Source organism: Neophocaena asiaeorientalis, unplaced genomic scaffold, assembly GCF_003031525.2.
Source record: "Neophocaena asiaeorientalis asiaeorientalis breed wild unplaced genomic scaffold, Neophocaena_asiaeorientalis_V1.1 scaffold54, whole genome shotgun sequence".
Lineage (NCBI taxonomy): Eukaryota > Metazoa > Chordata > Mammalia > Artiodactyla > Phocoenidae > Neophocaena > Neophocaena asiaeorientalis.
This window is the reverse complement of record NW_020174938.1, coordinates 4,284,349-4,301,836: the sequence shown is the minus strand read 5'-3', so window position 1 is coordinate 4,301,836 and position 17,488 is coordinate 4,284,349. Positions and strand designations below refer to the sequence as shown.

At 36.0% G+C, this 17,488-nt stretch overlaps 1 protein-coding gene across 7 annotated transcripts in view; it reads right to left on the bottom strand.

The window, feature by feature from the left end:
• MYO9A (myosin IXA) overlaps window positions 1–17,488 on the bottom strand; it is a 266,751-nt gene that overhangs the window by 42,072 nt on the left and 207,191 nt on the right. For all 7 annotated transcript variants that reach the window (XM_024761731.1, XM_024761733.1, XM_024761735.1 and 4 more), the window contains 6 exons: window positions 16,681–16,904; window positions 16,070–16,186; window positions 14,341–14,529; window positions 8,724–8,771; window positions 3,909–4,020; window positions 1,910–1,971 (listed from right to left, as the gene is read on the bottom strand). In XM_024761731.1, coding sequence (XP_024617499.1) covers window positions 1,910–1,971; window positions 3,909–4,020; window positions 8,724–8,771; window positions 14,341–14,529; window positions 16,070–16,186; window positions 16,681–16,904 — 752 coding nt within the window. The remainder of the gene's footprint in view (window positions 1–1,909; window positions 1,972–3,908; window positions 4,021–8,723; window positions 8,772–14,340; window positions 14,530–16,069; window positions 16,187–16,680; window positions 16,905–17,488) is intronic.

The window sequence follows — 17,488 nt, the reverse complement described above, 5'->3', positions numbered from 1 at the left end:
TTCAATTGCATTTTTTATTTTTATAATTTCCATTTGGCTCTTTTTTATATATATATTTCAATTTTATGATAAAAAAGACATTTTAAATCTTTTTTTTTTTTTTTTTTCCGGTACGCGGGCCTCTCACTGTTGTGGCCTCTCCCATTGCGAAGCACAGGCTCCGGATGTGCAGGCTCAGCGGCCATGGCTCATGGGCCCAGCCGCTCCGCTGCATGTGGGATCTTCCCGGACTGGGGCACGAACCCGTGTCCCCTGCATCGGCAGGCGGACTCTCAACCACTGCACCACCAGGGAAGCCCCATTTTAAATCTTTTTATCGAGCATCTAAACATATTAATTAAAAAATTTTTAAGTACATGTCTGAATTCAGTAATGGGTCATCTATGAGTCTACAGATATTGTCTATTTATTTCTTAGTCTCATTTCTTAATGTCTAATTTCATATATGAACAAATTGTAAAGGCTCTCAACAATGTTCTCTCTCTTTAGAGAGAATTCATGCTATTCTCTGTAGGTGGGTAGCTAGAAAAAGGAAGAGATCATCTTAATCCAATCAAGGACTGCCTTGCAGTTTTTATAAAACTCAGTTGATCAATGTTATCAATGCTTCATCCTCCTTCCTGGGGTATACCTCTTCACAGGTCTCACTGAAGAGTCTAGAGTATTGACTAGGGTCCTTTTTCAAAGGTGGGTCATCCAAGTCTAATTTTTCTCTCTTTGACACTGTGAGACTGCAAAATACTCTTAATTTGCTTTTCTGTTTAGCTTCTTAGCCTCTTGCCCTGTGCAGCTTAAGAATTCAGAAAACGCCTTGAGGGAAAAACCTCTGAGTTTCAGGCTCACTTCTCTATATGTTTGGATCATGGTCCCTCAAGTCCTGGCAATCCCAAACTCCAACTTTTGTCTCTATAACTCTATCAGATTTCTAAGAGCACTGATGGCCTCTCTGACTCTTAAGTGTGGCCCTCTGCCCAGGATCTTGGTTTCCTGCCCTACAACAAAAATTGACAAACTCCCAGTAGGAGAGAAACATCTCATAGATATAGATTCACCAATCTGTAATTCTCTTCTCTGTAGGATCTAGGCCCCTAAATTCAATTTGCCTGGGCAGCTTTCTAATGCTAGCCAACAGACTTTTTTCAGCTGTTCTCAGCATGAATATTAGTCTGCCAGAAGCTACTTCATCTTAGCTGGAAGCAGATGGCCCACCTTCGTTGTATTTTAAGCCCTTTGTCAAATTTCTCTTTGTACTTTGCCATGTTTGTCTACTAATTTGGAACAGATGCAAACTATATACAAGGGCTGTAAACATGCACACACATTTTATTATAGTTCAGATTTGCATAGTATTGTTAAAATTATATGTGACTAATAAATAAGAAAATGTGATTATACACCAATAAAAGCCTGAAATATTTCCAAAATTGTTGCTTCACTGAAGCATAAAGGTAGCAGAGTACATGTTCAGTATCTTTTAGATCTGTCTGTGTATCCAAGTAGAAATATGTAAAAACACCAACTATCTGGTGAATTTTACTGTTCATGTTAAAATCTTTAACTGTAGCCTACCACTTTCAAGACAATTTCTAGAAACACTTATGAGTGTTTAAAGAAGTAGGAAACCTTTAAAAGAAGTGTTTTAATAAGTTGTTGGTTGTGAAATCAGTTTAGTAGTTCCCATGTAGTAAAGGTAAATATAGTTCCAGGAAAATCGATTCAGTTATATATACACATCCCTCTATATGTGTATGCTGGATTACGATATAAAATGTATTTCTTACTGTGATTTGTGGCCAAAAAGTTTGAAAACTGCTACTCTATAAAATCATCAGAGGCCTTGATTTCTTTCTACAAGGCACGAAAAACCAACAGACCTGTTATTTATTACTCATAGATGATAACTTCTTACCTTTTTAGAGCACTTGGCTGTGGTTTTCAGACAGCACCTCTTATGACAAGCATACTTGCATACTGAAAAATAGGTTAAGAATGTAGCATTTTCAGAAGTCTGTACATCAGTGACAAGAATTTAATAAGTTTACTGCTTTATTCTGAGCATAAATTTTTACCTTTAAAGCTGAGACTGCTATAGTATCACATACATATACTTTGTATGGTATTAGAATGAAAAGTTGTCTTAATTCATTCAATTCAGAAAAATGAAGTTGAAAAACATACCTAAAATTTCTAACCACTGTCAATGAAAAAGCTTTTTATTCTTTCAAGATTGCCCACCCCTCCTCCCTTGTCCCCACCATATTCCAGCAGAATATGTATCTCTGTGGTCTGATTCACAAACTAGTGCTCATGTTCCCCTCTTAAATTTGTTCTACGATCTGCTAAAATGAAAGAAATACCTATTAAAAATCATTCCAACGGGTAAGAAAAGCATTACTGTCAAAGACCTTTACTAAAATCAAAACAAATTTGGTAGCATACTAAGATATAAGAAAGGCCTTATTAACTATCCTAGAAGATCCAGAATAGAGCTCTGAGGAACCAGAACATAAAGAATATCAGTAGTGATTGGGAATATGAGATAAGGAAGAAGTTAAGAGCAGAAATAATTTCTCGGAGCAGGAGATAAAAGGGTGGCTAGGCAGCAGTAGGTGCGAAGGGCACGCTGAGAGGAGAATACGGAGAAACTACTTGGCCTATATCATTTTGGTACACCAGCTTTGGCTCCGGCACATCAACACCTGAATATGCTTCTTGAGCTTCTAAAGCATGACTTCAGGGGTCTTCAAAGCCAAGATCAAGGAGAAGAGACCATACCATTGTACTGGTGAAATCACCAGTATAAGCACAAAAAAAGTTAGTTAATGCTGTTAAGAAATCAAACCAAACCCTCCCAAGTCATTAAAAAAAAGAAGCAGATTCTTTGTATTTTCAGTTTCAGATCACAGAGAAAATCATACCAAACCTACAGGAATCAGACTAACATTAAACAGTCAAGTACATGGCAAACTACTCCCAATTTCACTTTCACTGCAATTTTTTTAGACTACTGATAATAAAACAAAAAGAAAACCACTTTTGAACCATAGAACAAGTGAACATATCCAGCAATATCCAAGTGCTGATTTCACTATGGTGAACATGATTTCCATCCTTGTTGTCATACTGGACACAACCCTTCCTAATATTTCTTTTATTCAGTTCTGGCCCACTAGTAAACAAAGACTCACAAAATTATTAAAAGCACCAGGATAGATGTATGGAATGACAGGAGTAGACACTAAAGACCCTCTGTAAGCCAGAACCAAGCTGACCCACAAAAAATCTCCACTCACATTCTAGGATTTAAAGGTTATGATAAAGAATTATAGTAGAAAAAAGTACCTTTCTGGTTATAATCTAAGAATTTGTTCATTAATTCATCCAACCATCTACAGGTCCATCTACCCAATAAATATTTACTAAAACTTACAATGTGCCAGAACTGTTCTGTATACTTCTAGGTAAACAGAAGAGACAGATAAGTTTCCTGACCTTACAGAGAACACATTCTAGTGGGACAGACAAACAAGAAAACAAATGAATACTTAACATCATCTTGGGTGGTGATAACTACTATAAAGACTAGAAAAGCTGAGTAAAGGGATAGAGAATTGGGGGACAGGGTGGCATTTTAGATAGGAGGGTGGAGACATAAATCAACTGAAGTAGTATGTCATACTAACATCTGAGAGCATTTCAGATGGAGTGAGCTGCAAGAACAGTAACCAAAGAACACCAAAATATCTTATTTGCCAACAAAGAGTAGGTAAAGGGAACTATAATGAGAAATGAAGTTAAAGAATTAGGGAGTGTGAATTACTCCTTAATGTTAAAGAAGATTTAAGAAAACTCATGGAAACACAAATATCAAGTGGTTAAAAAATTCCTCAAAGAACTCTCATACTTACATTTGCAAACAGAGGCTCGGTCCATTATCCATATCAAAGAAGAACAGTACTCACAGTACGTAGGGATGCTATACTGGGTGGCTTTAAAGATGTGACCATTGTGCTCTTCTACCTGAAGGAAAAAATATAGCTATCTATGTTAAAGCCAACACAGTAAATGCTGCCCTAACATGTCGGGCAATGGGAAATCCTTCAATTCCCTGTTGTCTTCATTGGGTACTTATTCCAGGAGGAGAATTATGATCTGAGAAATAAAATAAAGGTAAAATATATGATCCCTGCTTTCAAAAAGTGAACAATCTAGTAGAGACAAAACCAACTTATATGAAAATCAGAAAACAATGCTATAAACATTTAAGAGCTGTCTTATGCAACTCTGAATTGGCATGTTAAATTAAAAGCAGCGGTTCTAGCGGGCTTCCCTGGTGGCGCAGTGGTTGGGAGTCTGCCTGCCGATGCAGGGGACACGGGTTCGTGCCCCGGTCCGGGAAGATCCCACTTGCCGCGGAGCTGCTGGGCCCGTGAGCCATGGCCGCTGAGCCTGCACGTCCGGAGCTTGTGCTCCACAACGGGAGAGGCCACAGTGGTGAGAGGCCCAGGTATCGCAAAAAAAAAAAAAGCAACGGTTCTCAAATTTTTATTTTTAATCTCAAGAATCTTTCACACTTCTGAAAATTACTGATGATCTCAAGATACTTCTACTTATGTGAGTTAGAAATTAAAACTAAAAAAAATTTAACTATCCAATTCACTTAAAATTATCATTAAACATATTCCATGTTAACATAAGTAACATTTTAATGAAAAACAACTGTATCTTTAAAACACACAGGGCTTCCCTGGTGGCGCAGCGGTTGAGAGTCTGCCTGCCAATGCAGGGGATGCGGGTTCGCGCCCCGGTCTGGGAGGATCCCACATGCCGCAGAGCGGCTGGGCCCGTGAGCCATGGCCGCTGAGCCTGCGCGTCCGGAGCCTGTGCTCCACAATGGGAGAGGCCACAACAGTGAGAGGCCTGTGTACCGCAAAAATAAATAAATAAACAAAACACACAAAAGAAGTAATGACAAGAGGGGTACTGTTTTACATTTTTGTAAACCTCTTTGATGTCTGGCTTAATAAAGGACAACTGGATTCTCATATCCACTTCTGTATGCAATCTGGTGGCAGTATGCAATTAAGTTTGAAAAATATGAAGAAAATTCAGCTTCATACAGATATGAAATTTGAAAATGGAAAAATAATTTAATTGTCCTTTCAGAAAATGACACAATATTAAAACTCTGCAAATGGTAACTTAAAGGTTAATTGAAATATGGAATCTAAAACCACACCAATCAACTCTTCATATTCTGTAACATTAAAATCCATTGTTCTGGACTTCACTAAAATTTACAACTTTTACTTCAAAGTACCATTAAGAAAATAAAAAGATAAACCACAGACTCAGAGAAAATATTTGCAAATCGTTATCTGATAAAGGACTTCTACCTAGAATACAGGAAGAACTGTATTAATAAGAAGACAACTCAGTTTTTTAAATGGGCAAAATATTGAATAGCCAGTTCATCAAAGAAGTATAAATGGCCAAGAGGCACATGAAAAGATGCTCAAATCCTTAGTTACCAGAGAAATGCAAATCAGAACCATGATGGGAAACCACTTCATACCCTCTAGAATAGCTATAACTATTAGACAAAACTAACTATTGGTGAGGATGTGGAGAGACTGGAACCCTCAGATATTTCAGGTGGGATTATAAAATGGTACAGTTACCATTTTGGTAACTATATGGTATAGTTCAAATACTGAATCATTATGTTGTACACCTGAAAGTAGTATAATGTTATATGTCAATTATATCTCAATTTTTTAAAATAAATAAATACATATATACACACATTTACACATACATACATACATTTAGGGGAGTATTAGTAGTCATTTTTGTCTTAATCAAATAACCAACTAACTAGATGAAAAAGATCTAACTCACAGTTCATCCATCCCACAGCTTTATAATATGACCTTGGCTCTGTGATGTCTCAAATATTTCCAGATATTGACATTTTATCACACAGATATCCTTCTATTTAATGAAACTGTGAATCACACACATGCACATTATTTTCCTCTACTGGAACTCTTAATATTAAGTTAGTTTCATTAAAAAATTACTTTATTCTAAATGGATCGAAAGGTACAAAATAGAATACAATGAAAACCTTTCTTTCACCTCTGAATTCCAACTGTTTAGTTCCTCTTATAGAAATAATCACTGATACCAGTTTCCTGTGCATACTTTCAGATATTGTGTGTGTGTGTGTGTGTGTGTGTGTGTGTGTGTGTACAGTTATAAACGTATTTTGGTTTTTTAAAAATATACGAATAGTAGCTTTCTATATGGTGTTTGGCTCTTTGCTCTTTTTAATTAATAAAACATCTTGAAGAATGGTTTCTCTTACTTTAATGCCAATCAGTATTATATTATATAGATGTATCTAATTTATTTAACCATGTCCTTACTGATTTAGGTTGTTTTCAAAACGTTTATTTATTACAAATTCCTCTTCAATAAAGATCCTGTACATGTCAGTGTGAACAAATTGATATATCCACTGGATAAATTCCTGTATGCGGAATTGCTGCGTCAAAGGTTTTTTGGTTTTGTTTTTAATATTTTTAAGGCTTTTAATACACCATTATTAAAGTACCCTCTCCAAGAAAGTTATGCAAATAACCTCATCTGCAGTATTGAAAAAAATCTATATATTTCTTTATCTTTCCAAACTAGGTAACTAATTTAACTTTGCTCATAGGTGGACAAAGTAGAAAATCACTGTTGTTTCATTTTAATTTGAATACTATTAAGTATAAACATTTATTGATATATTTCTTAACATTTCTTTCTATGGCCTGCACTTATCACAGGCCCTGAAATATAATAGCAGTTGAATTAATGAATTTTCTTTTTTTTTAGTGTCATATGCTTTACTCATTTTTATCTCAAGGTATTGTTCTTGATATGAAAAAGACTATTCTTATAAGGCTTAAAATGTATAGAAGGCCTAAACACTACCTGTTAAATAACAGGTGCCTTCCTGTTACTCCTCCACCTTCCCTACGCTTTACTTCATACACAATCTCAAAAATCCTCAGTGGTGGGTGACATTACACTTGTTTTATGTAATTCTATTTTACTCCTATTTTATATAATATATACTCCCATTATATACATGAGGACATTGAGACTCAAAGATTAAGTTGTCTAAAGTTTCTCCATTGGTGAACAAAAGTAAGCCAGGCTAAGGGCTTAAATATCCTACTTTAAGGATTCCTTTTCCTTCCATGTAAAGGAAGAAACTCTTTAACAGGTAAGATCATGCTAAAATAGAGTCAGATCATGCTTCTAACACACACAGTGGAAAAGTGACAAACAATGATATAAAAAACCTTAGAATTTGGTTTACAAGTGATAGGGGATGATTTATAATCCTGATTTATTAATAAGGTTAACAATAAATATTCTAGGATTAGAATTTACCATTGGCAGGGGTGAATCCAGGTTCTGTAGGCCCTAAAGCTTAACATTTTCAGGGGAAATGGAGGAAGACAGGACGAGCAGGGGAAACAACTTGGGAAGAAAGAGGAAAAGGTGGTGGAGGCAAATCCAACTGAAGCAGAGGGAACAGGGGGAGAGTGGGAAGAAATGAAGCTTAGAGAGGTCAAGGTCAAGATCATGTCGAGTCTTGTAGGCATGGTAAGAACTCTGAGTTTTACTCTGAGTAACACTGGAAGTCACTAGAGAGTTCTGAGTAGAGGAGGAACATGACCTGATTTTTGTTTTTAAATGTTCATTACGGCTATTATGTAGAAAATTGTAAGGGGAGAAGAATAAAGAAGGCAGATCAATTATGAGACAACACATAGTATTACTGGACTACTGTAATAGCAGTGGAGGTGGTGTGAAATGGTCAGATATTAGATGCATTTTGGAGGTAGAGGGCTGGCCAGAGTTCTACCTACATTTCCAGCCACCCCCACATAAACATGCAATACTTGAGCCTATTAAAGCTACTGGCTCAACATGTCAGGTTTTTCACTCATGTGTCTCTGGACATACTCTTTCCCTCTGGCTAGATACTGCCTGTCTAAACTACTACTCACTTGATAAGAACTAGCAAAAACATCTTTTCTTCTGTAAAGTATTCCTTCATTCTCTCTTTCTGTATTTCCACAGCACTTTGTACTATCTACTATAATACTTATCACATCTAAAAGTAGTAATTTTTTAAATGCCTGCCTTCACTAGCAGATTATGAGCTCCTCTAGGGCTTAACTCATCCTTGCAATTACAGAGATTATGGTAAAGTATGCAATAGAGACATATAATACAAAAGATAAAAACATGAACAATGGTAAAATATGCTCAAATGCCTTTGGGAATGTCTCTTGAATTAGGACTTACATTTGTAAAATCCTAAATAGTCCTCATATTCCTCAGAAGGGAGGGAGAGCTCCTTAAAAAACTCCTTCCCTACCACTACTTCTGAAAAGGGTTCATATTTGTACTTTTCATGAGTAAACATTTCAGTTTTCTACCATTTTAGGAAGCCACCATTAATAACAAGTCAAGCCAAAGAATTCAAGACACATTTGTCATTCTAAATTTTTGTAAAGACGTAAATGATTACCCCCTAGGCATCTGATAAACTTATACTTTAAATATTTCCACAGAAATATTGTTACGATACAGCTCAGACTAGTGGTCTAAAAAATTACTTTTTAGTAACATAAAAAAAATAGATTACAACTTACTAAATCAGTTTCTTTTTTCCTTCTTTTCTTTCTCTCTGTTTTTGGCACCTGGTTGGAAAGAAATACAGAAAATGTGATATAACAAAGACTAACATAATTTCTTACTTCTTTGCAAATGCTGAGATTTTTGCTCAACCGGTAATAAAATAAGCAGCTCTTTATTCCTCAAGAGGAAACGTGCAGTGCTAGTAAGCATATGTGAGAAAAAAAATTTATGTTTAGTAAAACACAGTGCTCATAAAAGCAACAGAATGGAAGGATACTTTAGAAATTATCTTTTTAAACCTCAGTTCTGCCCAGAAGCCACACCATTATTAATTTAAATGATTATTTTATTTTAAACATTAATTACCTGATTATTAATTTCAAAGATTGCACTTTGCATATTTTGGCTCTAGAAAACTCTCCATCCTAGAGCTAAATATAAAAAGGTATTGGAGATTGGTTCAAGATGACGGAGTAGAAGGACGAGCACTCACTCCCTCTTGCGAGAACACCAGAACCACAACTAACTGCTGAACAGTCATCGACAGGAAGACACTGGAACTCACCAAAAAAGATACCCCACATCCAAAGACAAAGGAGAAGCCACAATGAGATGGTAGGAGGGGCACAATCACAGTAAAATCAAATCCCATAACTGCTGGTGGGTGACTCACAGACTGGAGAACACTTAGACCACAGAAGTCCACAGAAGTCCACCTACTGGAATGAAGGTTCTGGGCCCCACGTCAGGCTTCCCAACCTGGGGGTCCGGCAACGGGAGGAGGAACTCCTAGAGAATCAGACTTTGAAGGCTAGTGGGATTTGACTGCAGGATTTCGACAGGACTTGGGGAAACAGAGACTCCACTCTTGGAGGACACATACAAAGTAGTGTACGCATCGGGACTTAAGGACCAGAGAAGATATTTGAAGAGACTATAGTGGAAAACTTCCCTAACATGGGAAAGGAAATAGCCACGCAAGCCTAGGAAGTGCAGAGAGCCCCATACCAGATAAACCCAAGGAGGAACACTCGGAGACACATAGCAATCAATTTGACAAAAGTAAAGACAAAGAAAAATTACTGAAAGCAACAAGGGAAAAACAACAAATAATATACAAGGGATCTCCCATAAGGTTAACAGCTCATTTCTCAGCAGAAGCTCTACAAGCCAGAGGGAGTGGCATGATATATTTAAAGTGATGAAAGGGAAGAACCTACAACCAAGATTATTCTACCCAGCAAGGATCTCATTCAGATTCGATGGAGAAATCAAACGCTTTACAGACAAGCAAAAGCTAAGAGAATTCAGCACCACCAAACCAGCTCTACAGCAAGTGATAAAGAACTTCTCTAAGTGGAAAACACAAGAGAAGAAAAGGACCTACAAAAACAAACCCATAACAATTAAGAAAATGGTCATAGGAACATGCATATCGATAATTACCTTAAACGTGAATGGATTAAATGCTCCAACCAAAAGACACAGGCTTGCTGAATGGATACAAAAACAAGACCCATGTATATGCTGTCTACAAGAGACCCACTTCTGACCTAGGGACACATACAGACTGAAAGTGAGGGGATGGAAAAGATATTCCATGCAAGTGGAACTCAAAAGAAAGCTGGAGTAGCAATACTCATATCAGATAAAATACACTTTAAAATTAAGAATGTTACAAGAAACAAGGAAGGACACTACATAATGATCAAGAGATCAACACAAGAGGAAGATATAAAAATTATAAACATATATGCACCCAACACAGTAGCATGTCAATACATAAGGCAAATGCTAACAGCTATAAAAGAGGAAATCGACAGTAACACAATAATAGTGGGGGACTTTTAACACCTCACTTACACCAATGGACACATCATCCAAACAGAAAATTAATAAGGAAACATAAGCTTTACATGACACAATAGACCAGATAGATTTAATTGATATTTATAGGACATTTTATCCAAAAACAGCAGATTACATTCTCTTCTCAAGTGCACATGGAACATGCTCCAGACTACATCACATCTTGGGTCACAAATCAAGCCTCAGTAAATTTAAGGAGACTGAAATCATATCAAGTATCTTTTCTGACCACAACACTATGAGATTAGAAATCAATTACAGGGAAAAAAACGTAAAAAACACAATCACATGGAGGCTAAACAACACCTTACTAAATAACCAAGTGATCACTGAAGAAATCAAAGAGGAAATCAAAAAATAACGAGAAACAAATTACAACAAAAACACGATGATTCAAAAGCTACGGGATGCAGCAAAAGCAGTTCTAAAAGGGAAGTTTATAGCAATACAATCCTAGTTCAAGAAACAATAAAAATATCAAATAAACAATCTAACCCTACACCTAAAGGAACTGAGAAAGAAGAACAAACAAAACCCGAAGTTAGCAGAAGGAAAGAAATCATAAAGATCAGAGGAGAAATAAATGAAGTAGAGACAAAGAAAACAATAGCAAAGATCAATAAAACCAAAAGCTGGTTCTTTGAGAAGATAAACAAAATTGATAAACCATTAACCAGACTCATCAAGAAAAAGAGGGAGAGGGCTCAAATCAATAAAATTAGAAATGAAAAAGGAGAAGTCACAACCGACACTGCAGAAATACAAAGCATCCTAAGAGACTACTACAAGCAACTCTATGCCAATAAAATGGACAACCTGGAAGAAATGGACACATTCTTAGAAAGGTATAACCTTCCAAGACTGAACCAGGAAGAAATAGAAAATATGAACAGACCAATCACAAGTAAGGAAATTGAAACTGTGAGTAAAAATCTTCCAACAAACAAAGTCCAGGACCAGATGGCTTCATAGATGAATTATATCAAACATTTAGAGAAGAGCTAACACCCATCCTTCTCAAACCCTTCCAAAAAACTGCAGAGGAAGGAACATTCCCAAACTCATTCTATGAGGTCACCATCACCCTGATACCAAAACCAGACAAAGATACTACAGAAAAAGAAAATTACAGACCAATATCACTGATGATTATAGATGCAAAAATCCTCAACAAAATACTAGCAATCAGAATTCAACAACACATTAAAAGGATCATACACCATGATCAAGTGGGATTTATCCCAGGGATGCAAGGAATCTTCAATATATGCAATTCAACGTGATACTTCATATTAACAAATTGAAGCATAAAAACCATATGATCATCTCAATAGATGCAGAAAAAGCTTTCAACAAAATTCAACACCTGTTTATGATAAAAACTTTCCTGAAAGTGGGCATAGAGGGAACCTACCTCAACATAATAAAGGCCATATACGACAAACCCACAGCAAACATCATTCTCAATGGTGAAAAACTGAAAGCATTTCCTCTAAGATCAGGAACAAGACAAGGATGTCCATTCTCGCCACTATTACCCAACAGTTTTGGAAGTCTTAGCCATAGCAATCAGAGAAGAAAAAGAAATAAAAGGAATTCAAATTGGAAAAGCTTAAGTGAACCTGTCACTGTTTGCAGATGACATGATACCATACATAGAGAATCCTAAAGATGCCACAAGAAAACTAATACAGCTAATCAATGAATTTGGTGAAGTTGCAGGATACAAAATTAATGCACAGAAATCTCTTGCATTCCTATACACTAACAACAAAAGATCAGAAAGAGAAATTAAGGACACAATCCCATTCACCACTTCAACAATAACAACAACAAAAAATATCTAGGAATAAACCTACCTAAGGAGGTAAAACACCTGTATTCAGAAAACTGTAAGACATTGATATAAGTAATCAAAGATGACACAAACGGAGAGATATACCATGATCGTAGATTGCAAGAATCAATATCGTGAAAATGATTATTCGACCCAAAGCAATCTACAGACTCAATGCAATCCATTTCAAACTACCAATGGCATTTTTTTACAGAACTAGAACAAAAAAATCTTAAAATGTGTATGGAGACACAACAGACCCCAAATAGCCAAAGCAAGCTTGAGGGAAAAAAATGGAGCTGGAGGAATCAGACTCCTTGACTTCAGAATATACTACAAAGCTACAGTAATCAAGACAATATGGCACTGGCACAAAAACAGAAACATAGATCAATGGAACAAGATAGAAAGCCCAGAGATAAACCCACGCACCTATGGTCAACTAATCTATGACAAAGGAGGCAAGAATATATAATGGAGAAAAGACAGTCTCTTCAATAATTGGTGCTGGGAAAACTGGACAGCTACATGTAAAAGAAAGAAAGTAGAGTACTCCCTAACACCATACAAAAAATAAACCTTGAGATTGGGATTGACATATATACACTCATATGTATAAAATGGAAAACTAATAAGAACCTGCTATATAAAAAAATAAATTAAATTAAATTAAAAAACAAAAGGTATCATCTGGAGGACTTTCTTGGTGGTGCCATGGTTAAGAATCCGCCTGCCAACACAGGGGACATGGGTTCGAGCCCTGCTCTGGGAAGATCCACATATGCTGCGGAGCAACTAAGCCCGTGCGCCACAACTCCTGAGCCTGCACTCTAGAGCCTGCAAGCCACAACTACTGAAGCCCGCGCGCCTAGGGCCCGTGCTCTGCAAGAAGAGAAGCCAGCGCAATGAGAAGCCCGCGCACCACAACAAAGAGTAGCCCCGGCTTGCCGCAACTAGAGAAAAGCCCACGTGTAGCAACGAAGACCCAATGCAGGCAAAAATAAATAAAAAAGAAAAAAATTTTTTTAAAAGTATCATCTGGGACATGGAAAAGTTCTTTTACATATGACGTTTCCTGTTAGCCATAGTAGAGAACAATCTCAATCTAACCTTTTAAAATTACAAACAAAGGCAGAATAAGCCTAATAAGAATCTTCTTCTGCATAACATAAGACCCCAACTTAGATGTAGAACAGAAGAATTTTCACAGATTTATTTATATCTGATTACTTCAAAATGATTTCAAATGTTTTATCAATCTAAATATACATAAATCAGAATAACTGAAAATAAAATGGGAGACAATAAAAAGGATTAACAGTATTCCTGCTACCCAATAAGCAGATACCTAATTATTTCAGTTGGGGTACTGAAAGGAAACACACTGACAACCTTCTCTAAGCCTACTATCTCTTCTGTAATAAGAATTTCATAATAATTATTTAATAGGGCTGAAGCAAGAAGTAAATAAAATATCAAACACCTAGTATAATTCCTGGTACTCAATAAATAAAGTTTATTATTACTATTATATAGATATTCAGAAACATACATTTTCCTAAAACCTAATTCAAGGAGAAATATAATTCGTGGGTCCTTACATAAAGGCCACTAGATGATACAACTAATCACATCTTTAACCACTGTTTTTCGAAAGGAAATTTATGTACTGACCTCTATCAAAGCTGAGGGTATAATCTTAATGGCACAACATTACATTTTAACTCAGTGAAGAATATATTAATGGCAGAAGGCTTTGATAATACAGTCTGATGAACTTTTAGGACAGAATGGAGTTTGCTGGATCTAAAGTAGTGCTAAAGTAGTTGACATGTTCACTGTAATGTTTTTCTCAAATACCAGATGTCCCAGACTCTTAAGAAGAATTCATAACTGAATCCTTTTGGAAATCAAAATATATTTACCTTTGTGGGTATATATTCCAGAGTCTTGAATTCATTCATATATTCATCTAAAAACACTTTAAAAGTGTTGACCCAAACTCTGACTGGAGATTCACTCCAATCACGCTGCTCAAGCCTCATGGTCTTTTCCAAAATCTGTTCAAATAGTGCGTAGAGGTCTTTATACCGTATGCTTTTCCCATCATCTATCTAATAGGCAATAAGAGAAGAAATGTAAGGTTTTATGAAGAAATTCTTTATATATAGAAGACTGATTCAATTTTTATTGGGTAATTATTTTGAATAAAAATTAGGATCCTGATATACTTTCTAATGGGCATGTCCATGAGGTCATGTGGTATTTGTAAATTCCCACTCTACTATGGAATGTCTGCAGAATAAAACCTGCTAAATTTTAGTAAAATACCTAACAGTTTAAACAGTGTAATAATTGGAGAAAGCCCTGGGAATTTTTAACTATATTTAGCTATAAAGATTATTTGCCTCCCTCTTAATTACCTATCCCCAGAAATGAACCTTGTTTAGATAGTTACACTCTAAAACTGAAAAAGTGAATACCTGAATTCTTGCCTAGTGAAACATTAGGCAACCTTTACTTTGATTCATTTTTCCAAAGAAGAATGACATGCTTAGAATAACATCATATTTCTTGCAAAGGAATCTACATGGAATTCCTTTTAACTTATTTAAATGAGGTGTGGAGTCTTCATGAGAAAGAAAAAAACAGGATTTAAGTGACCAAAACGTATTATATACATTTAAAATGTATTTCTCTTTCACCTCCTCAGAATTATAAGTTGAACCTCTTTGATCCAGGGTTAGAAAACCACTATTAAGCTCTATTTCATAACGTTGGCTCTTCCTATATGATACAAAGTATATTGGTCCCTAACCTAGAAAATAAACGTATGAAGCATGACAAGCAGTTAGCAAGATTAGAAAAATATGGCCAACATTGTCTCTACCCAAACCTAGTCATTTGCCGTAGCCTGATTACTACTTTATTATGGTCTTGAAATTATTGCTCTCTAAGACTGCATGGTTCCTATTTTTAAAAGGCAAAAAAATCTTACACTGAGTAGAATATACATAGGAAAGTTCTCCTGATTTCTCTTCACACATTAAATTACAGGTTGAACAAAGAAAAACCAATTAAATACAAATTATTTTTTATAGAATAAATATGACAATTCAGAGATATTAATAAAGATTCTATAGATCAAAAGCATTAATTATTATATACATCAGCACCAATAATAAATTTTCTAAACCATGACCAACATCATATGAAAGTATAGGTAAATCTGAAAGTGATACAAACTCATATATAGAAATTGGTGAACATAAACTGCTCTAATTCTACTGAATAAAAAAGTATAATTCCAACACAAATGAGAATTAGAAGCTGGAGCCAGAGCTAAAAGGATCATGAGAAGTCAAAATAGTAAAGAGCCACTGGGTGAAAAAGAATCATACCTAGAATATCTGAATTCAATACCTTAAGATGAAAATATAACTATAACAGGGGGAAAAAAAAAAACAGCTCAAGGAAATTTGAGAATGCTATTAATCTGAGGTCAGTCAGTATGCTTTTCCCTATCTATCCCTAAAACAAAAAGAAGACACTGGAGAAATCTCTAGTTGAACATGGCCCCTGTATTATTTTTTATGGCATTGTCAAATTTTTCATATGTTGAACTTGAGTATCTCCTGACACAGTTTAACTTACCGCCAATGCAGATGAATAAAAGCTGAAGATATTCTGCCGAAATTCTTTCAGAGCTTTTTTAAATACAACATCCACTAGTGTGTCTTTCTTGCTGTCTTCATTATCTAGGTCATTCATCTGGGGACCACAGAAAGAGATTTTGTACACAATCAACTAAATTGAAAAGAAGTGAATGCCACTCTGGACACATACTGTTTCTTCAACAATGACCGTCCTGAAAGGGCAAACTATCATGGGACCCAGAAAAAAGCATGACCAGGTAGCCAAAGTTTTATTACTACTAGATGATTTCTAAAGTCCCTTCTAACATTGTATGATTCCACAGTTCTGCTACCAAAAAGACAACTCAAAGTGTGCAATGACAAGCCTCACCTTCCCATACAGAATGCAACATGACAGTTACAGTAAAACTGAAGTCAACAGTAAAGCCTAAAACTTTAAATCCTGTCTACGCAGTCTAACTCATATGAATCCTATTATTTGCACCTTTCTGGTAAAGAAACAGATGCTCTAACTTACTGAAGCATATATCCTTTAGGGGGCATATCCTGATATACAAGCATTCCACAGTCAAAGCTGCTCAGGGGCCTAACTGAGCAGGCACAGGGTACCTTTTTCAGAAGAAATTCATCCATGCTTTTTAAATCACTGGCACTTGATATGATCTGGACAGAGTCATTTTGCCAATGCATAGACTCCAAAGCCACGCTGCTGATCTTCACATTTCGCTTGCGCCTTGCCTTTGGAGAAGGCTCTTTGTTCTCTTTGAACTCCTTCCGGCAACTCCCAGGCAATTCTGGACTCAATGGAGGTGTTGGCTGGTTCTGAGATAATTCTATAAATCAAGACAGAGTGTCCAAAAAAATTTTCTTTTAGTAAAAGTACTGAAATCTCTACATCCTTCTTTTTAAGTTCCTTTAGTAAGTCACTGAAGGAAACATGTAAATATCTGAAAAGTAAAGTAACATTAATGTTTAAGTTCAGGCAGTTAGGCAGTAAATCCAGATTGTACATTTGTACAGAAAATGTATTTAAGAATTAACACTTTTCAATGGGAAATTCTATTGTGTCTCCCAAAGAGATGAGGTCTGATACTGAAAATCTGGATGGAAGTGTCTTGTAGAACTGAAGCCTGGATCCCAAAGACCTCAGTCCCAAAGAAAAGAAAGAAGAGTACACAATCACACTAGCATGTTAAATGCTGACTATTAACCCAGTCATAGCTTTACTATATCTGTTTGAAAGAACATCCAGCTATATACAAATCCAATAAGCCAGTGAAGTCTGATAATTATTATTACTTGTTTACTAGGGTCTAAAGCCATAAATGCTCCAGTGACAATATCTGGTGTTAGGCTGGCAACCTCTATTTAGGGAACCAGGTAACTCAACTGGTTCACTTCTGCCTGTGTCTCCTTG